The 20,405-nt window shown below is 42.0% G+C and overlaps 1 protein-coding gene and 1 pseudogene across 2 annotated transcripts in view; one reads left to right on the top strand and one right to left on the bottom strand.

Annotated features, from left to right (window-relative positions):
• Positions 1-3,089: 3,089 nt before the first annotated feature.
• LOC109865206 (GTP-binding protein Rhes pseudogene) lies at positions 3,090-4,875 on the top strand (annotated as a pseudogene).
• Positions 4,876-7,932: 3,057 nt separating this feature from the next.
• Positions 7,933-20,405, bottom strand: part of LOC109865725 (phosphoribosyl pyrophosphate synthase-associated protein 1-like) — a 28,131-nt gene continuing 15,658 nt past the window's right edge. The window contains exons 4-11 of one of the 2 annotated variants that reach the window (XM_020454118.2): positions 17,366-17,538; positions 12,542-12,657; positions 12,349-12,404; positions 12,056-12,210; positions 10,899-10,943; positions 9,155-9,225; positions 8,769-8,915; positions 7,937-8,420 (exon numbers count right to left, since the gene is read on the bottom strand). In XM_020454118.2, coding sequence (XP_020309707.1) covers positions 8,262-8,420; positions 8,769-8,915; positions 9,155-9,225; positions 10,899-10,943; positions 12,056-12,210; positions 12,349-12,404; positions 12,542-12,657; positions 17,366-17,538 — 922 coding nt within the window. In that variant the 3' untranslated portion in view covers positions 7,937-8,261. Of the gene's footprint in view, positions 8,421-8,768; positions 8,916-9,154; positions 9,226-10,898; positions 10,944-12,055; positions 12,211-12,348; positions 12,405-12,541; positions 12,658-17,365; positions 17,539-20,405 lie in introns of both variants that reach the window. The other variant, XM_020454119.2, reaches the window with a different exon arrangement.

Below are 20,405 nucleotides of genomic sequence, written 5' to 3'. Positions count from 1 at the left end.
GAGGAGACCCACAGTGGTGGAGGGGCTTTGTCTTGGGAACATTAAACAGTCAAGGAGAAGAAGGACACGCGCAATTAGAGAAGAAGTGGACTGCATGAGTGCACATGATCGCCCCCCTTCGCCCAAACATCTCCATCACTGCCGCCATGACAACACAAAAGACACCTGTTGTCACGCCTGCTCCCGCTCTTCCCCCCTGGCGCTCGAGGGCACCAGGCTCCCCAGCATTACGCACTCCTGCCACCATCATTACGCACACTTGCGTTCCCCCATCAAGCACATCAGCGATTATTGGACTCACCTGGACTCAGTCACCTCTGTCATTACATCCCCTATATCTGTCTGTCCCCCCGCTCTGTTCCCCACTTCAGCATTGATTGTCTTATGTCCTTGTATACCCGTGTGCTGACGCTGGTCCTGTCTCGTTTCAATCAGAGGACTCATCTGTGATGTAGAGGAGCACAGGGATAGAACATTTTCCTGAGATCAACAGCAGGACAGGGAGAACCAGTGTCTTGCCTGGTGATGGGACATTGGCAGCTTTTGGACAGACTGTACTATAATATACTACCTACAGCCCCCCCCCCCCCATTATGCCCACGTCACAAGGGAAGAAAGAGGTACACTAATAAACGCAATGGAAGATAGGCCTATTTACTGGAAATTGGTTGTTCTGGACACATGACATGCTCCCAAATGAGCCCACTAATGTCTCAGGTCATGTCAGAGTGGACAGAACATCGTGAATGAATAAGAACGGTAGAACATTGATTATAATTCCAGAGTTGTGAGTGCATACGAGTGCAGTATACGAGTGCATAAGAGTAGTATACGAGTGCATGGCAGTCTTGGAACATAGATTGTATAGATTATACTTCCCAGGCTGCTCTGCTGCCTATCACACAGCCAGTGGTCTAGAGAAGATAACTGAGATCGGGTACACACCGTGGTGGGGAGGGAGTCCCTCCCTAGAGCTCAAAATGGTTCCATGCTGTCACTAGCCTGACGAGGCAGGGACAGGGAAAGTCACAGTCCGTCAAACGCTGCAGATCCCAGGGGAAATTTAAGAAGGAAATGGGCTCCTTTCTGTAAAGCATCTGGCTCTCACACAGGAGCGACGTGATTCAGTACATATCACTCAAAGGCTATGAAATGCTTTAGCCTACACCTAATTGGATGCTGAGGAAAGAGCATGTGTTAAAGATTCAGGCAATAAGGACAAATGTGCCTCAAGACATTTTCAATTTGTGGGAAGCATTACTGGAGTCGAAAACCAGATGTTCAGCAAACAACACCGTTCTTTTTATCAGTGAAATAGGATTACGAGGACTATATTGGATTTTGCAGGATTTTCAAAAGAGGTGCCACAAATACATCATTTCCTTGAGTCAGCGTGTTACAGCTGAATAACAATAACCACCTACTCCAACGTCTACCTGGCTGCACTACTCGCGGAACACAACACACCAGGTTGCCAATGGTGGACCGTCTCATCGGTTACAGTTTCCTCCTGGTAATAACGCAGTAGTGGAATGAGGGCTTTTGAAATGTTGTCAAATGTCATCAGAGCCGGACATTATGGCCGTTTCACTCCTCAGCAACACAGACCCCTGGTGTGGAAAGGTCAACTGGAATTAATTCCATACCTACCTGTACATGTCATTTACACTGACTGTCCATAAAAAATATATGAATAGGTGTTGTGATTAAGTTAATCTGATAAAATATTCAGCGTGTTGTGATTAAATTCATCTGATATAATATTCAGGGTGTTGTGGTTAAATTCATCTGATATAATATTCAGAGTGTTGTGATTAAATTAATCTGAGATAATATTCAGAGTGTTGTGATTAAATTAATCTGAGATAATATTCAGCGTGTTGTGATTAAATTCATCTGAGATAATATTCAGCGTGTTGTGATTAAATTCATCTGAGATAATATTCAGCGTGTTGTGATTAAATTCATCTGATATAATATTCAGGGTGTTGTGGTTAAATTCATCTGATATAATATTCAGAGTGTTGTGATTAAATTAATCTGAGATAATATTCAGAGTGTTGTGATTAAATTAATCTGAGATAATATTCAGCGTGTTGTGATTAAATTCATCTGAGATAATATTCAGCGTGTTGTGATTAAATTCATCTGAGATAATATTCAGCGTGTTGTGATTAAGTTCATCGGAGATAATATTCAGCGTGTTGTGATTAAGTTCATCGGAGATAATATTCAGCCCAACACTGCCAAAGGGTTTATTTATGTCACGCTAATCATCTATGTCATACATTATTTGCATGACCTATAGATATTACCATAATGGTCATGTGAGGTGAACGGCTTACTTAACCAGGAGGACCATAGCAATCCAGACAAGCTGTCCTTGCACTGGCAAAGAGTTGTTTATGTAGAAGAAAATGACAAGCACGAGTCATAAAGTGGGATGTCATCATTTTATTCTAAATGTATTATAAACACATTTAGACTGAGAGACTTCAACCATGAGGAAATACATAGCAAACAGCAAACTATAGTCTCCTTGATGGCATCTTTTGCTGTTGTAATCACTGTCAAACACATTCTATACTTGAAGCTTCTCAAGGTCGGAAGTGTGTCTCTTTGCTGGATAAATCAAACAAATCTATGCTTTCTTAAAGACAAGTACACACACCGATACCCAAATACAGTATTGAATTAAAGTCCATACTATAAATGTATAACTAAAGACACATTGTAATCACTACTCAAGGCGGATTTACTATATTTCAAAAATATATGTATTTTTTATTGTGCACATAAACATAAAATAGAATTTCAAGAGATCAGGCAGCTCTTTCATCTGTGAGTCTGCTTTGAATGATTTTCAGACTGCTGCTCCTAGCAAATTTTCTCCGCTCCACTTTTCCAGTAGCTCTTGTTTATACACTTTCAGATATCACCTCGTTTTCCCCTCCCAAATCTGTCTAGTACTCACATTTGCATGCAGACCAGTGATTGGCCGCTCGTATCTTACGCCGCAATAGACAACCATGTGCTGATTGGCTCCTGTCGAAAGAGGGCATGGAATCCCTGCGACCAAAAACACACATAAAAGGGACCGTGGAAAACGACAGAGGCAGACAAGCTCCTACCTATTACAAGAGAACTTTGAGCACAATCAGAGACCTTCTGCTAGAATCTGTACAGAAATCTCAGACAATCTACACTCAGTGTGCAATTGCGCAGCTGTTTCTACCAACAGCAACTTCACCAGAAGACAGAAGAGTTTGACTGGTCTTGTGTCCTACTATTCTACCTGTCTGCTGACAGAGACTGTCAGTGACTGAACAGTCACTAAAGATACTTTTAGAACCCAGACAAAAAGACAAAAAGCAGTATCATGTCTCTAGAGGTGAAGGAGAAGACCCAGGTGAGGCTGGTGTTCCTGGGGGCGGCCGGCGTGGGCAAGACGGCCCTGATCCGCCGCTTCCTCCAGGACACCTTCGAGCCCAAGCACCGGCGCACCGTGGAGGAGATGCACAGCAAGGAGTATGACATCGGCGGCTCTAAGGTCACCGTGGAGATCCTGGACACTAGCGGCAGCTACTCCTTCCCTGCCATGCGCAAGCTCTCCATCCAGAACAGCGACGCCTTTGCCCTGGTCTACGCAGTCGATGATGCAGAGTCGCTGGAGGCCGTCAAGAGCCTCCGAAACGAGATCCTGGAGGTCAAGGAGGACAAGTACACCCCGATCGTGGTGGTGGGCAACAAGTCAGATCGAGCAGGAAGCGACCGGCAGGTGGCAGCTGACGACGTACTGTCAACAGTGGAGCTGGACTGGAATAACAGCTACGTGGAGACGTCGGCCAAGGAGAACAACAACGTGATGGAGGTGTTCAGGGAGCTGCTGCAGCAGACCAACCTGCCCAGCCGGCTGAGCCCTGCTCTGAGGCGCCGCAGGGAGACCTTCCCCAAAGGAGACCCCAAGGGCATCCGGCCGCCCATGAACAAGACCAACTCCTGCATCATCTCCTAATGGGGCAGGTTGAAGGAGAAAAAGAGGGACAGGGTGTGGGCTAGTACACCTGTTAAAGTGCTGCTGGACAAGAGGGAGAGGGAAACTTGACTGTGTATGGGCTGAAAAGGTTGAGTTGAGGGACTGCCAGGGTGCTGAAACGTAACTCCCAAACACTCTTGATTCCACGTCTGCTTCCCTTGTCCAAGCAATGTGGTTGATATGGGAAGAGAATGGGTGACAACGAATGGTTATAAAAGAGGACTTGGTCCAACTAATGTAAACATTGTAAGGTGGGGAGATAAGGGTGAAAAGGTGACAAAGATGTTCAACTGCTCAGTTGTTACTCAGTAATTACTTAATGTAATGTGTTGCTACTTATTTGGTTAACAGGCTTCTGCTGTTTCAGTTTAGATCAATGTATAGCTTTTGTATTCAAATGATGCTAATTTTGCAATGTGTGTTTGACATTCACTTGCAATAAGACATTTGACTGTTGCAAACATACAATAAGAGTATTTATTGACTCAAAAGGAAGATTTATGTGCTGGGGTTTGTGCAAAGTCAATGGTTTGATGTAAAACTCCATCTATTCAGTTGGAAATTCACATGTAGCACAGCATTATTGTTTACAAAAGACTCGCTTGTATTCAAAAAAAATTGGATTGATTTGCTATTAAGCATGACTTGATTAATGTGTGTAAAAAGTGTCGACATGCAAATGTCTATTACATGCAATATGTTTTATTTTAAACATGTTTTTACATTCTTACGTTTTTTAAATTCACGATTTCTACATTAAACTGCTTCACCAGTGTTCATTTTACGATGGAATGTTTACCCCATAAAGCTAAATAAATAGTACACAAAAATAAAAAAGCTATGATCTCCTGTAATAACTAACTGCATTATGAATATGAGACACATACTTGCACTCTCAATAGAGAATGAACGACTGGCAGACACCAACTCAAGGAGTGAAATGGATATCACACACACATCAGATATCGCACACGTCAATCAAATAGCAACGGTCTATCTATCATCATGACCCCAATAGATGTGCAGGTGCACCATGATGTGGATCAAATTTCCACAAGCAAACTACAAAAACATACTACCAACGCCCACTTACTAGTGAACGTCTGCATTAGACCAGGGATGGGCAACTTTGATGGGGGTGGGGACTCATGAGGGGCCGCTGTGGCTCACGGGTCTGCACGCCCACATCCATACCCACACATGCAGTCAGAGCAGGCCCCAGGCTCCATTTTTTTTTTTTGGGGGGGGGGGGGGGGGATTGATCCGCGGGCCTACAAAAGAGCTGCCAGTTGCCCATCCCTGACCTAGGGTATAGCCTACAATTACACAAGGCTCAAGGGATTTTGCTGTCGTTACTATGCTGGCGTTATCAGGCTACCTGGAATACAGTTGAATGACATTAAGCCTGAACCTTAATTTGTAAAGAATAAGATAGGCTTATAAAAATTGCAGACATAGCTTACTGTGATTCAGTTCACACAGCCCCACTTCTTGGTCCAGAAAAGGCGTCAAACTGAATTGTGCAGGCTGTGTTATAGTCAAACAACGCCCTCTAACGACACTTGTCTTTCACTGCGCCCCCCTTCATAAAATATTTATCAACGTTATAAGCATAAATAGTTGCATTTCTTTAAATTACTGTATTTAATCAGTCTTCCTTTGAGACATTGACCGTTGCTCTCACAAACAAAATTTGGCTTAATTAGTTACACCTGCTGTGAGCAGTCTAGGCATGCGCCAGAAGCCTCAGTACTGTATGCAAAATTAGCATCATCACGAGACAATAGGCTACCTTTCTCAAATGATATTTAGCACAATATACTGCACTTGAGTGAGCCCATCTTGGTACCTTTTTACTTTACTAAACATATCCCTTACAAAGTATTGTATTTCTGTCTTGTTTCGATTGCCTTGCGCAATACATCAGATACGAGGAATGTTAAACTTCTGAAAGAAATATGTACGCGGATTTTCCCTGTATGTCATGAACACAGACAACACGGTCACAGCTCCCAACATACATGTAAAGTAGAGTACAACACACGACCTCCACCAATAGCTGTGGTTGGTCCCCTGTCCCCCCATCAGACGCATTGTTTCCTGTCTAATATGAGGAAGTGGCCTGATGAACGTTAGTCCTCTAGTTCCTCTTTCTGTCCAGTTAAAACATTCTTCCGTACTCTCCCCCTATTCATTCATGGAATGGACGACTGGAGAAGAGACGTCTATATATATACACACAGTCAAACAGGTACGTAGGCCTTTGAGTCACAATAGTGTTATTCAATGACACGACTGAGGCGTTTTAACTGCGATACCTAAAATTGGTTCTCATATGCAATAGTTCTGTCTGTGATGAGTGATTACTAAATGCAGTACTATAGCCTAACGTATTGAAATGACTTGGTTTATTTTGTAGAGAATCAAAATAAGTTACAAGTACATATCGTGTCCTCAGTTCAGATGGATGTTCAGTGTCTATAGTTGTCTCTGCCCCTAGACTTGGTCAAAGCTCCTCAGCAGATGTTTCAGAGAATCCTGAGGCGTTTAGAACAAGTTCAGGGTCCTGGGACTCTTTTTGACGACTACAATGCATCTGAAGATAAAACATTTGCTATAAAATGTGATGTGTTCTGTGAAGACAGATCAACAAGCTGGTTGAGACAACACACCAATTCTCTTAATATTCTGCTTGCAAGACATAGTTAGCAGGTGCCGTTTGACTCCACGTTCTAGTCCATAATGAACTGTTCTTTCAGCAATATACCATAGTTGCCATTAATACTGTATCCTCAGACAAGCATAAGTGAAATTAGGGGATATCACTAGCACACGTGGCAAAAAAAAATACTACAGAAAATATATACATTTCCTCACTTCTTTAACAGACTAGTTGCCAAATAGATCCATGCACTTGCCTCATTGCTGTACATTTAAGCTAGTACCACTTGCTTTCATGACATGGTTCAGATGGAAAATACAGACAAGCTTCATTTGAATTTAGAGGAACCCAGAACCAAGATGTTAACCACACGCAACCAAAACCACCGTCAACATTGAGACAATGTTTCCATTGAGTCATTGAGTGTGTGGTAGATCATTAAAAAAAATGAGAGAAGCGGGCCTATTGAATAAGCTGTCAGAAAGAGGCAATAACTGACAGACCCTCCAACATCAGCTCGACAGGTTTATGAACGTTGTAATTCATTCCACTGATGGTAAACACATAGCTGTGAGAGGGAGACAAAAGGGAGGCACACAATATCTAGACACAGAACAGGTCAATTCAATGCACCTCTGCAGAACATGGAGCCAGGTACTTCACTCAGACAGTTGTTTGCTCATGACGGACTTCAACAGAACACAACGCTTCAAGGGAACAAGCGAGAGGAAGAGATAATCTCTACACATGAAAATATGTAAGAGCAGATTTAAGCATTTGTTCTCTTCAAAGGCTTAGCCTCATCTACTTCCGTGTGGTTAATGGGTTCAGTAAAGTCCTCGATATGCATATTCCCTTTTTTCATCTATGAGCAAATGGAGATCAAATCCCCATGAAAACAGAGGAGTCTTCTTTGATAGCTGATAGACTGAGGTCCTCTGATTTGTCTATCATAATTTGCCAAGTGACAGAAAAAATAAACTATTCTTATTTTTTGTGTGCGCAGAAAACAGACTGTGCAAGTGTCTATTCTTGTCCGATTTCAGTTAGAGCGGTATCGGTATCTGTGACTAAAATAGGCCTTGCCACTTGTTACAATTCAGTGCTATAGTTCAACGGCTACGAAGAGCTTTGGGCCATAGGCATCTAACTACAAGCTAATTCAGTAACCTTTCGAACAGACTAACTACGTACCAGTCTTGCTTCAATATTGGAGTTCAATTGATCACAAATACATGTTCATCAAAAAAGGATTTATTAACCAAATGCTGTGCTGTAAGTAAACACTGAGAAGTTGCATACAATACACACACTGTATGATTAACTTAAACTAATCCAAGATATATCAGTGCAAATTGTTCTTTATGAGAGTGATGGGTGATGTATTTACCATGCATATAGTATAACACAGTACAGTAGTGGACTGAACAGTAGACATTGAGAATGCAAGATGTTTTTTTTTACATGGCAAGTCAACAAGAATGAAAAGAAACAACTGCCTATGTAACCGAGGTGAAAATCCTTGGTCTCACGGTGTGAACACAAGGTGTTTGTGCGTGTAGCTCAGTCATCTACTGTGATGTTACGGAACAGGTAAGCCATGGACTCTCCATTGTGGATGCGTCGGATGGCCTCGGCCAGGATCATACTAACGTCCACTGTCTTGATCTTGGGACACTGGAGCTTCTGGACCTCGTGAGGGACTGTATTAGTCACCACCACCTGGGGGGGGGGGGGGGCACAAGGACACAAAATGGAGAGTCAGGTTACAGCAGGACCTGTTTAAGAATGTCCTTTGAATTATTAGAAAACAGTAGTGTATTCGCAGAGTTTGAGTATGCATTGCATATTACTGTATTTGGGTATCGGTGTGTGTACTTGTCTTTAAGAAAGCATAGATTTGTTTGATTTATCCAGCAAAGAGACACACTTCCGACCTTGAGAAGCTTCAAGTATCGGAGCAGCACAGACTACTTACAATAATTGTCAGTTGTGTCGGTGTTAGAAAAGACAGCCATTTCAGGCTTAATAAAACGCCTGTGCGAGTACGGCCCATGACCTTAGTCTTACCTCGTCGATGGCGGATTCCTCTATGAGCCGGGGGGCCTCTGCTGAGAGCAGGCCGTGTGTCGCCATGATGTAGATCTTATAGGCCCCTCTCTCTTTCAGAATCTCAGCCGCCGCCACAAAGTCCTCCACGTCGTCTATGATGTCATCCTGGGAGAGGGAAACGACAAAGGCGGAAGGTTATTAGCGTCTAGATAAATAAAAAACACCAGCTCTATCATACAGTATGTCCAAATACACCTTACACGAGGACTTCCTCAGAACAGTGAGTGTGAAATTTCACTAGTTGATATAACACTCACTCTTGCTTGTTAGCAATAGTTTGAAGGTTTTTTTTGTCCCATAGGGGTTAAAGTTTAAACAGAAATAAGAGACGATCAAATTCTTACAACAATGATAGCGATGCGACCTCCCACATCTCCCACTACAGTGATTGGCGGTTTCTCCTTGGCCATCATTACTGAAAGAGAAGAGAGAGATTTATCATCACTTTCAAAACAGTGGTTCAGAGGAAAATGAGGGGGAAAAATGACATTGAAATTATTGGGAGAGGAGATTGAGTAAGGGATCAAGTTCAACACCTGCAAAGACCATGCAAGACAGCTCTACCTCAATGTCCACAGACTGCTACAACGCCTACAGAATAATCCTGAAACTCATTTTTTACAAAAAGACAACTAGGTGAAATGATTTGGGGTAAATATAGGGCAGCTTCAGGCATATTGCGATGATAGCAACACATGGCTTATGAGTATAGAGCTGTCTTCCTTCCCACAAATAAAACATCCGGTTTGGGATTTAGGGATCCACACAGCAACCCCATGCCATGCCAAATCACAACCAACTTCAAACCTGTTTCCTCATCGTCAGCCCAGAGGCATCCAACCAGATGTCTGCATATTTAAAAACTCAGGTTTGAATCATGAGGCTCTACTTGGAACTCCAAGGTGTTGACATTAGCAACAAAATGATTTTGTTCAAATAGATTTGGGGGGGGGGGGGGGGGGGGTTTAAATAAACAAGAATCATACCATTGCTGAATCAGCAAGTTGGCTTGAAAAATTGATCAAGAAAAAGGATGCAGGGGAACACAACCAAGCTTGCCATCATGCCTCACTCAACCTCTGAGGTGCTTGCAATGTTTCCTTCATCTCCATTGGAGTTATAGAGAAATTGCCCAAAATGACATAACATTTATGGGGCAATGATTGGCCCCATAAAATGTATGCCAATCACCAACCTGGCAGTGGAATACAGTAGGTGCCCTCTGGTAAGGCATTTGCATTAGCAGCCATTTTGTTGGTTGCTTTGAAGGGGTCAAAAGTCAGATAAATGCTACATTTGAGGCATGTTGAAGGGAATGTTGACAAGCCACATGGTTTCAAACTGGTATTAATTGTAGTGCAACTCCAAAGTATACATGGGAAAAGCCATGTATTTTTCCATGATGCTTGCATGAATGCATCCAGCAGATTCTTATTGCTATCGGTAGGGTTGAATGTGATGATTTTATTAGAATTTTGGAAGTTCACAGTTAATTGTGTATTAGACAAAAGGCATGTAATGTCAAAAATGTATCAAGTGAGGAATACCGTACAATGTAAACTTGGGATTATCTGAAAGACCTTCACACCAATTTGAGGTGAAGAAATCTGCTGTTTTACAGATATCTTGTTTCAATAAGCATACCAAATTTGGTGACAGCCAACAGTTGGAGGGGCAGCAATTAAAATGGATTATATTCAATTTTTTATTTTTTGTTTAAATTTGTTTAAATTGTCTCCTTTCCATCACTTTAGGAATTTCCGTTGCTCCCACGACTGTCTGGCTTTCGTTACGATGACAACTAGCAGGCTAAGTGAAAAGACTATAATTGTAGGACGATGATCATTCCTACACCGTTTAAAAACAAACAAAACTTAAACCCCAGGTATGTTTGACTGCCCGCCCTCGGTCTAAACACTTAACTGAACTGAGATCTTCACAAAGTGGAATTTAGAAGGTCAGTACTGCTAGAAATGGAAACTCCCTCGGTAGACATCAACATTACATGCAGGCAGGTAGAAGCGATCAAATAGTATTGCAGGATAGGGGGTTAGCAGGAAAAGAGAGAGTGGAGCATTACGGTCGTACTTGGGAGCTCTATGCCTGGGAACGAAGGCTGGTGCCTCCCTGTGTCTTCAAAAGATAAATGGTATATGTTAACACTGTCATATACAGAGAATATATAATAGACATACAGACAGACATAAAGGCAGCATACAGACAAACAACTCCAGAACTGAAGACAGGTCTTCTGGTCCCATTTATCCAAGGAAAGCAAATAAAATCAAGTTTAAAATAAAACACGGGGGGGGGGGGGGGGTCTTATTTTCTCAAAGATTAAAAGGTGCCTCTTTGCTCCGTATCTGAATGTAGCTGTTGTTTTGATAAGGGGAGACCAACCCTGTTCCTGTGTAAAGGAAGGGAGAAACAGAGAGAAGAATGAGAGAAAATTAGAAGAAAAAGGTGAGAAGAGAAATCCAGAAGCTGTTTTGGAGGAGAGGGGAACAGATGACTTATGGCCTGCAGTATTTCACAGGCATTGCCAGTAGTGTCAGGCTTCTGAGAATGATTGCTTTGTTGCTGAACCAACACATACTACAGCCCTGACTGGCTGAACCACTCCAGTTGCACACCGTCAGCATGAGGACAATGTGTGGAGGTCCTCTTTGCTACCAGTGCCTTTGGGCATTCAGGGCTGGATTTATTTTTTATATATATTTTTTTTAAAGAGCATTTCTGTGACAAATGGATTTGTAACAATAACTTTCTCTGAGCTATGGGTTGTTATTCGGACAGTCCATAAATGTAAAATACAGTTTGGTCTTTTTCTGTAAATACTGTTCCATTAGATCTCTGTAAAGCCTCCCTTTGACCCAATGCTATGTTTCAGTGTCTCTACAATGGATAGGATCAGAGTCTGGGTGTACGTGCGTTCACAAGTGTATGCATGCTGCATGGGAGGCCCATCCCAGTGTCATCTACTCCCCATAAGCAGTGGGGGTTTAACCCTTCGGTTCAGACTCATTACCTGTCTATGGATTCCTCTGATAGACAGCAGTCAGGGCTGAACTCATCCTGTCCTGACACTAGTGGTTACATAAACCAGCACTGTCTGCTGACTAGGCAGATTATATACATGAGAGCAACACAAGTGATTTGTGTGTGTTATGGTCAAAGGCAGGGATATTTCCTAGTGTGTGTGTGTGTGTGCGAACACACGCCTGTGCATGTCAGGGGTATCTTACATGGCAGCTCCAGACCAGGGTGGCCAGAGGTGGTGCGTCCTGAAGACATTGGAGGGGGAGAGTGTCTTCCGTCGGCCATGTCAGACTCTGAACACTGGGCCTCCCCGTGCATCACCGCCAGGCCCAGCCGCAGCCGCTCAGCATAGGATTGAGCTCTGGAATGAACGCACACACAAAAAAGGATTTAAATACATACAGAGCAAACAATCACAATTACACACAAATCTGCAGCCACAAACACTTCACATCATTCACTATCCATCTTGCTGGAAAACTCCCAACCTTTATGTTACCTTTTGGCCGCCGAAGGAGACTTTGCAACGATAATGGCATTTCTGTAGTCTGGAATCTAGAAACAAATACACATTATCCAACATGATTTCACAGTTCAACACCATATTAAAACTAAACTTTAGTCAACAAATACATTATATCATGATTGAAATTATACAAGTGACTGGAGGATTCTGGGTAATGTAGTCTTACTTCCTCCTGGATGTACTGTAGCAGGAAGGGCGAGGCACGCAGGTTATCAACAGGGAAACTGAAGAAGCCCTGGATCTCCTTCTGGTGAAGGTCCATTGTGATGATGTGAGTTAGCCCTGTGATAACACCAGTGGGTCAAGGCAGTGGTGTAAAATAGTTAAGTAAAAATACTTTAAAGTACTACTTACAGTGGGGCAAAAAAGTATTTAGTCAGCCACCAACTGTGCAAGTTCTCCCACTTAAAAAGATGAGGCCTGTAATTTTCATCATAGGTACACTTCAACTATGACAGACAAAATGAGGAAACAAAATCCAGAAAATCACATTGTAGGATTTTTAATGAATTTATTTGCAAATTATGGTGGAACCTAAGTATTTGGTCAATAACAAAAATTTGTTATATACCCTTTGTTGGCAATGACAGAGGTCAAACGTTTTCTGTAAGTCTTCACAAGGTTTTCACACACTGTTGCTGGCATTTTGGCCCATTCCTCCATGTAGATCTCCTCTAGAGCAGTGATATTTTGGGGCTGTTGTTGGGCAACACAGACTTTCAACTCCCTCCAAAGATTTTCTATGGGGTTGAGATCTGGAGACTGGCTAGGCCACGCCAGGACCTTGAAATGCTTCTTACGAAGCCACTCCTTCGTTGCCCGGGCGGTGTGTTTGGGATCATTGTCATGCTGAAAGACCCAGCCACGTTTTATCTTCAATGCCCTTGCTGATGGAAGGAGGTTATCACTCAAAATCTCACGATACATGGCCCCATTCATTCTTTCCTTTACACAGATCAGTTGCCCTGGTCCCTTTGCAGAAAAACAGCCCCAAAGCATGATGCTTCCACCCCCATGCTTCACAGTAGGTATGGTGTTCTTTGGATGCAACTCAGCATTCTTTGTCCTCCAAACACGACGAATTGAGTTTCTACCAAAAAGTTATATTTTGGTTTCATCTGACCATATGACATTCTCCCAATCTTCTTCTGGATCATCCAAATGCTCTCTAGCAAACTTCAGACGGGCCTGGACATGTACTGGCTTAAGCAGGGGGACACGTCTGGCACTGCAGGATTTGAGTCCCTGGCGGCGTAGTGTGTTACTGATGGTAGGCTTTGTTACTTTTGTCCCAGCTCTCTGCAGGTCATTCACTAGGTCCCCCCGTGTGGTTCTGGGATTTTTGCTCACCGTTCTTGTGATCATTTTGGCTCCACGGGGTGAGATCTTGCGTGGAGCCCCAGATCGAGGGAGATTATCAGTGGTCTTGTATGTCTTCCATTTCCTAATAATTGCTCCCGCAGTTGATTTCTTCAAACCAAGCTGCTTACCTATTGCAGATTCAGTCTTCCCAGCCTGCAATTTTGTTTCTGGTGTCCTTTGACAGCTCTTTGGTCTTGGCCATAGTGGAGTTTGGAGTGTGACTGTTTGAGGATGTGGACAGGTGTCTTCTATACTGATAACAAGTTCAAACTTGTAGTTTTACTTGAGTAAATATAAAGATACCTTAATAGAAAATGACTCAAGTATGGCAAATTTGGTTATTTTTCCATCACTGGGTCAAGCAACACCCAAGCTAGACCGGCTCACATATGTGCTTGTGCAAATTATAATTTTGTCCATCCCCAACCAGACACATGTGACAACCAAGTGTAAATCAATTATATTAATTTCAGGGCAGATCGGAAAAAAACCATGAATGAACATTTAGCTAGCTAGCTAGTTTGCCTTGGAGATTAACATTGGATTTAACCTGACATGCATATGGTCCACTTTTTAGCAGGTTCTTTGTAGAAGTTTGACACTGTGTTATACAAAATAGTATTTCTCTACTCTGACGATTAATCCACAGATAAAAAGTAAAACATAGTTCGTTTTTAGTTTGTTATCTTTGATTATTCACTCCTCGTTCGTCTATCAACCACCCACGTGGGTTTGTATCCTCGTGAAAACCAAACCAAGTTCTATTTTAGCGTTCGGCAACACAGACGCTCGTTGACGCACGCGAGCAATGTGGATAGAATTATTGAATAACATGCATGTGTAAAAAAAAAATGTTTTAAATGCAATGCTAGCGCATGCAACGTGCCCGGTCTAGTCAGTGTTAGCTTTTACAGAGTGACGCAATAAGTGTTTCCCTACTAAAATACCATAATATGACCGTTGGCTTTTCTGCTAGCTGCATGTGGTGACAGAGTTCATGGACTTGCTATGGTGTAACGTTACCCAGCCCGGTCTCAGATAATTTCATATTATTCTGTACGTAAATCGGAAAACACTCCATTTAATATAATATGTTACGTTTCATTTGGTATTTATTAATTTGTGGATGTCCATCACCCATTTCGTATAATATGTGATGAATTACAATTTGTATTATGTCCATATAGCTCAAGCAGTAGGAAGCGCTCTCATCCATTTATATACAGATAGTCTTATACTCAGCTGGCCCCTCCCTGGATTTTGTGTTAAACGCTCTACAAAGCTTTCTTAGTGTCCAACAAGCTTTCTCTGCCCTTAACCTTGTTCTGAACGCCTCCAAAACAAAGGTCAGTGGTTTGGTAAGAAGAACGCCCCTCTCCCCACCGGTGTGATTACTACCTCTTAGGGTTTAGAGCTTAGGTAGTTACCCCATACAAGTACTTAGGAGTATGGCTAGATGGTACACTGTCCTCTCAGCACATATCAAAGCTGCAGGCTAAAGTTAAATCTAGACTTGGTTTCCTCTATCGTAATTGCACCTCTTCCACCCCAACTGCTTAACTAACCCTGATTCAGATGACCATCCTACCCATGTTAGACTAAGGAGACATAATTTATAGATCGGCAGGTAAGGGTGCTCTCGAGCGGCTAGATGTTCTTTACCATTCTGCCATCAGATTTGCCACCAATGCTCCTTACAGGACACATCACTGCGCTCTGTAAACTGGTCATCTCTGTAGACCCATCGCAAGACGCACTGGTTGATGCTTATTTATAAAACCCTCTCAGGGCTCACTCCCCCCTTATCTGAGATGCCTCGTCAACCTCCACATACAACACCTGTTCTGCTGGTCACTCCTCTTTTCAGTTAGATGCAGCGAGCAACTGGAACAAGGTGCAAAAAACACTCAAACTGGACTGTTTTATCTCCATCTCTTCATTCAAAGATGGAATCGTGGACACTCTTACTGACAGTTGTGGCTTTGTGCTGTTTTCTGTGCCCAATATTTGTACCATGCTTCGTGCTGCTGCCATGTTGTTGTGTTGCTGCTATGCTTTGTCGTCGTCTTAGGTCTCTCTTCATGTCGTGTTCTCGCGTCGTGATATGCGTTTTGTCCTATTTTTATTTATTTTAAATCGTAGGCGGGCTTTTGGTAGGCCGTCATAATAAATAAGAATTTGCTCTCTACTGACTTGCCTAGTTAAATAAAAAGGTAGAATAAAAATAAATTACAAATTTGCAAAACGTATGATACGGTTAAGGTTAGCTAAAAGGGTTACGGTTAGGGGAAGGGTTAGCTAACATGCTAAGTAGCAAGTCGTTGAAAAGTAGCTGAAACACTGAAGTTGTCCGTGATGATATTTGAACTCACAACCTTTGGGTTGCTAGACGTTCGCCTTATAAGCCCGCCCACCCACCCGGCTTCAATTTTTGCCTTAGACCATTGTGTCTTATGTAACCATACGTAACATATCATACAATTTGAGTGTCCGGGATTTACATTTCCTGTTACGTCTAGTAGATCATCAAGGACAACAACCACCCGAGCCACTGCCTGTTCACCCCGCTATCATCCAGAAGGCGAGGTCAGTACAGGTGCATCAAAGCTGGGAACGAGAGACTAAAAAACAGCTTCCATTTCAAGGCCATCAGACTGCTAAAAAGCCATCACTAGCATATTAAAAGGCTACTGCCCTATATATACTTGAAATCATTAGCGTTCGGCAACACAGACGCTCGTTGACGCACGCGAGCAATGTGGATAGAATTATTGAATAACATGCATGTGTAAAAAAAAAAGCCATCACTAGCATATTAAAAGGCTACTGCCCTATATATACTTGAAATCATTAGCGTTCGGCAACACAGACGCTCGTTGACGCACGCGAGCAATGTGGATAGAATTATTGAATAACATGCATGTGTAAAAAAAAAAGCCATCACTAGCATATTAAAAGGCTACTGCCCTATATATACTTGAAATCATTAGCGTTCGGCAACACAGACGCTCGTTGACGCACGCGAGCAATGTGGATAGAATTATTGAATAACATGCATGTGTAAAAAAAAAAAGCCATCACTAGCATATTAAAAGGCTACTGCCCTATATATACTTGAAATCATCACTGGCCACTTTAATAATGGAACACTAGTCACTTTAATAATGTTTACATAATTTTGCATTACTCATATGTGTATACACTGTATTCTATCTTAGTCTGTCGCTCTGACATTTCTCATCCATATATTTATAGATTCTTAATTAAATTCCTTTACTTAGATGTGTGTATTGTGTGTTTTGTTATGAAATTGTTAGATATACTTGTTAGATATTACGTTCCCACTGTTGGCGCTAGAAACACAAGCATTTTGCTACACCCGCAATAATATCTGCTAAACACGTGTATGCGACCAATAAAATTTGATACCAGACTGTGTTACCTCACTGTAAATAGGTAAAAAGAAAAGGTTTTAATTAACTACGTGTACAACTTATCTTAGCAGTGTTGTAACCATCTTCCTACAACATTGTAAACTACTCTGCAAAAAATAAAAAAATAAATCACTATTGGTATCACAACAACGAGAAAGCCACATGATGCATACAGTAGCCATATAGTAACATACCGGCTTTAGCAAGCATGGAGGCCAGCAGCTTGCAGACAATGGAGCCTCTCTTCCTCATCTTGCACTGCTTGCTGTAAGGGAAGTAGGGGATGACCCCAATGATGTTCTTGGCACAGTTAGTCTTGAGAGCATAGGCCATGACCAGCAGCTCCATGATGGCAGTGTTCACATCTCTGGGTAGGACAAAATAACCATTCAAGAGACAATGGAGCAAGATGGACAGAGATAAGATAAGCAAGAGTGAGATCAGAGTAGTTGTAGATATTTCAGTAAACTGTTGAATAAAACTGGCTGTTGTGTTGTCATGGTTTTAATTTGCATGTCGCAGTAACTGACGGGGTATAAAATTCAAGATGTCGGCATGTCTCAAAACCACATTAACACACTCAGAGCGTTCGCTCTCGGAGTAAACACTCGTCTTTGTTCAAACACATTCACTACACATTTAAGTGAGTGAGTCTATGACGCTAGTCAGTATCCTACAATGTTAAACTTACTTGACTACGTGCCCATTGTCCTGGCATTAATCGCCACATTGTAAGACGTTGAGCGCCACACTAATAGTCGATCCCTAAACCCTGAAGTATAACCTTGAAAGCTATGGGGCATTTCTAAATAATTAAGCCTCAAGATCGTATCGAAGAATGACTCCATTGTTGTATGGGATTCAGCCAGTTCATGAGAGAAGCAGAGGCAAACTTTGTTGGGGACTTGATGCACTTTTATTAACACTATAATTAGTCATCAAAGATAACGTCTTATTACTTAACTAATACAAAGAGTGCAGTAAGGTAGTGCCAAAGAAGATTTGACCTAGGCAGCCTCCTGAAACAGCAGAGCCAACCACAATCATTAAAAAGGGCAACTCAACCCCAATTTCACCCGTTGCATTTTCTAAAAAATGCATTCAGGCTAGAAGTTGTGGGTGGAAGGAATTGGTAAACATGGTTGTACCTGATCCCAACACTTTCTCACTAAAGCATAATCTGACAATAACATTATGTGCATTGTGAGCAAATACATCTCTGGACAGTTAGCGCACAGTGGTTAGTCACCAAGTTCCTGGCATCTATTGCCACTTGCGGTTTAAAATCAAATCCCACTTGGGGTGCAAAAAACATATTTTAAATGTGGACTCACATTGCAGGATTGTGCTGAGGGAGAAAAAAAATGCAATCGTCACCTTGAAAATTAAGATTAGGGGCTCAATTCAATCCAACCTATATTGTATTATTTACGCAGTAGCTCTTCTTCCAACGATCAAATTAACTCAGATTGGTCTTGGGTACCAGGGCCGGCTCGCTCATTAGGTAGGATTAGGCGTCCACCTTTTTTACATAAATCATGTAGCATATGGTAGAAAGAGTATGTGGTCTTTCCTGTAGCCTAAAGGCTAGAGATAAAATGTATAACAACGTAATGAGACTAACCATTTTTACATCATGCAAGTTTCTCCAATCTAATTGCCTAACCTAAATGGCGTCCAACCAAATCAAGAAAGCGTTGACATCTTGACAAACATCCTAAAAACAGGATGGGTCAAAGTAAAATAGACAATATGGAATGGACAATCAGGCTACTCACAATTGCTGTCCAGGCCTTTCATCCTGTGTGCTAAATTTCATGTGTACGCCTACATGTTTTTTTACAAGCTGATATTAGCGAAAAATTAAATCCTGCATTTCCCACTGTGTAAACACATGACAAATAGGCTCCGGATAACGCCTACTGATACAATTGGATTGCTGATAGTCAGAGCTTAAAAAGCCAAATTGATTAGTCACAGGAATCAGGACTAATAAAGCCAATGCAACGGCCTGTTTTAATGTTTTTAATGGGCCTACACCACAAGGATGGGCATTCATACATTTCCATTGTGGTCAGACATGGTTGACTACACCCCTGTAAGGACGGACCGACAGTCTTTTGGACATCTTTGTTTTTCATAGGGTAGGCCTATCACATAGATAGCATTCCTAAAATTCTATTTTAGACAACACTGTAGGCCAGGGATGGTCTCCAGTCCTCTAGGGCCAAACTCGTGTCACACTTTTGCCCCAGATAACAAATCTGACACCAATAATCAACAAATGAGCATCTGCAGTTTAGAATGGAATTAAGTGTCAGCGGCTGTGTTGACCAGAGATGTGGAACAAGTTTGACACCTCTCCCAACCCCAAGGACTGGAGTTGACCATCCCTGCTGTAGACTATACCTCGGTAAGAACGGACCGATACGGACGCCTTTTGGACTTATTTTTTTGGCCGGTCTGGACCAGCCTTTATTTGCAACAAACATACGTCTATGAATTACATCTTGTCAACTTTCATTCAGAACCGAAAATGAATCTTCAACGTCTTCAACTTCAACGTCTGGAAAAATTGACTTTAGATGTCTTTCCAACATAATTTTGCTTACTGGGACTATTGTTGAAGGGGCGCCAATTTTTGTTGTCTCGCCTAAGGGTGCAGAAGGGCCAGGACCATTCCTGTAGGTACTGTATAAAACCCTACAACTACTACCAGGGATAAATATTGTAAATTAAGGATTTGAAATAAAAAGTATCTGCTCCATGTGGGATTAGAAATCACAGCCATTGAACTATGAGCCACCAATTAGTCATAGCAGTTGGGAGAAAATACGAGTTGACAGCACCACCATTGTCACCCATTTCTCATTATGATGGATATAGCTACGAATATAAATTTATAATCCTCAAAGCCTACATGTTTTTATTCTTTGTAAAAGCACATAAGTGTATGAAACGTTAAGCAAAAAATGGATCATATGCGGAAATGTGCCTTACTGCCTTTTGAATTTTGTGTAACATCAGTAGTCTAGTCAAGGAAGCCTTATGCAAAATATACTGACACTCCACTTACCAGACCATTACCAAATAAGGCGTGTGGTCACCTGCTTTTATAGTGAGCCTCGAGGTGGTACCACCTAGCACATCTAGAAGGGAGTGTATTTCATACCAAACCTCTCCCTTGAGATGAAGAGGCACCTTCTCAAGGTGCCTTCTTTTACATTACAATTT

Source organism: Oncorhynchus kisutch, linkage group LG20, assembly GCF_002021735.2.
Source record: "Oncorhynchus kisutch isolate 150728-3 linkage group LG20, Okis_V2, whole genome shotgun sequence".
NCBI lineage: Eukaryota > Metazoa > Chordata > Actinopteri > Salmoniformes > Salmonidae > Oncorhynchus > Oncorhynchus kisutch.
This window is presented reverse-complemented; position numbering and strand designations above follow the sequence as displayed.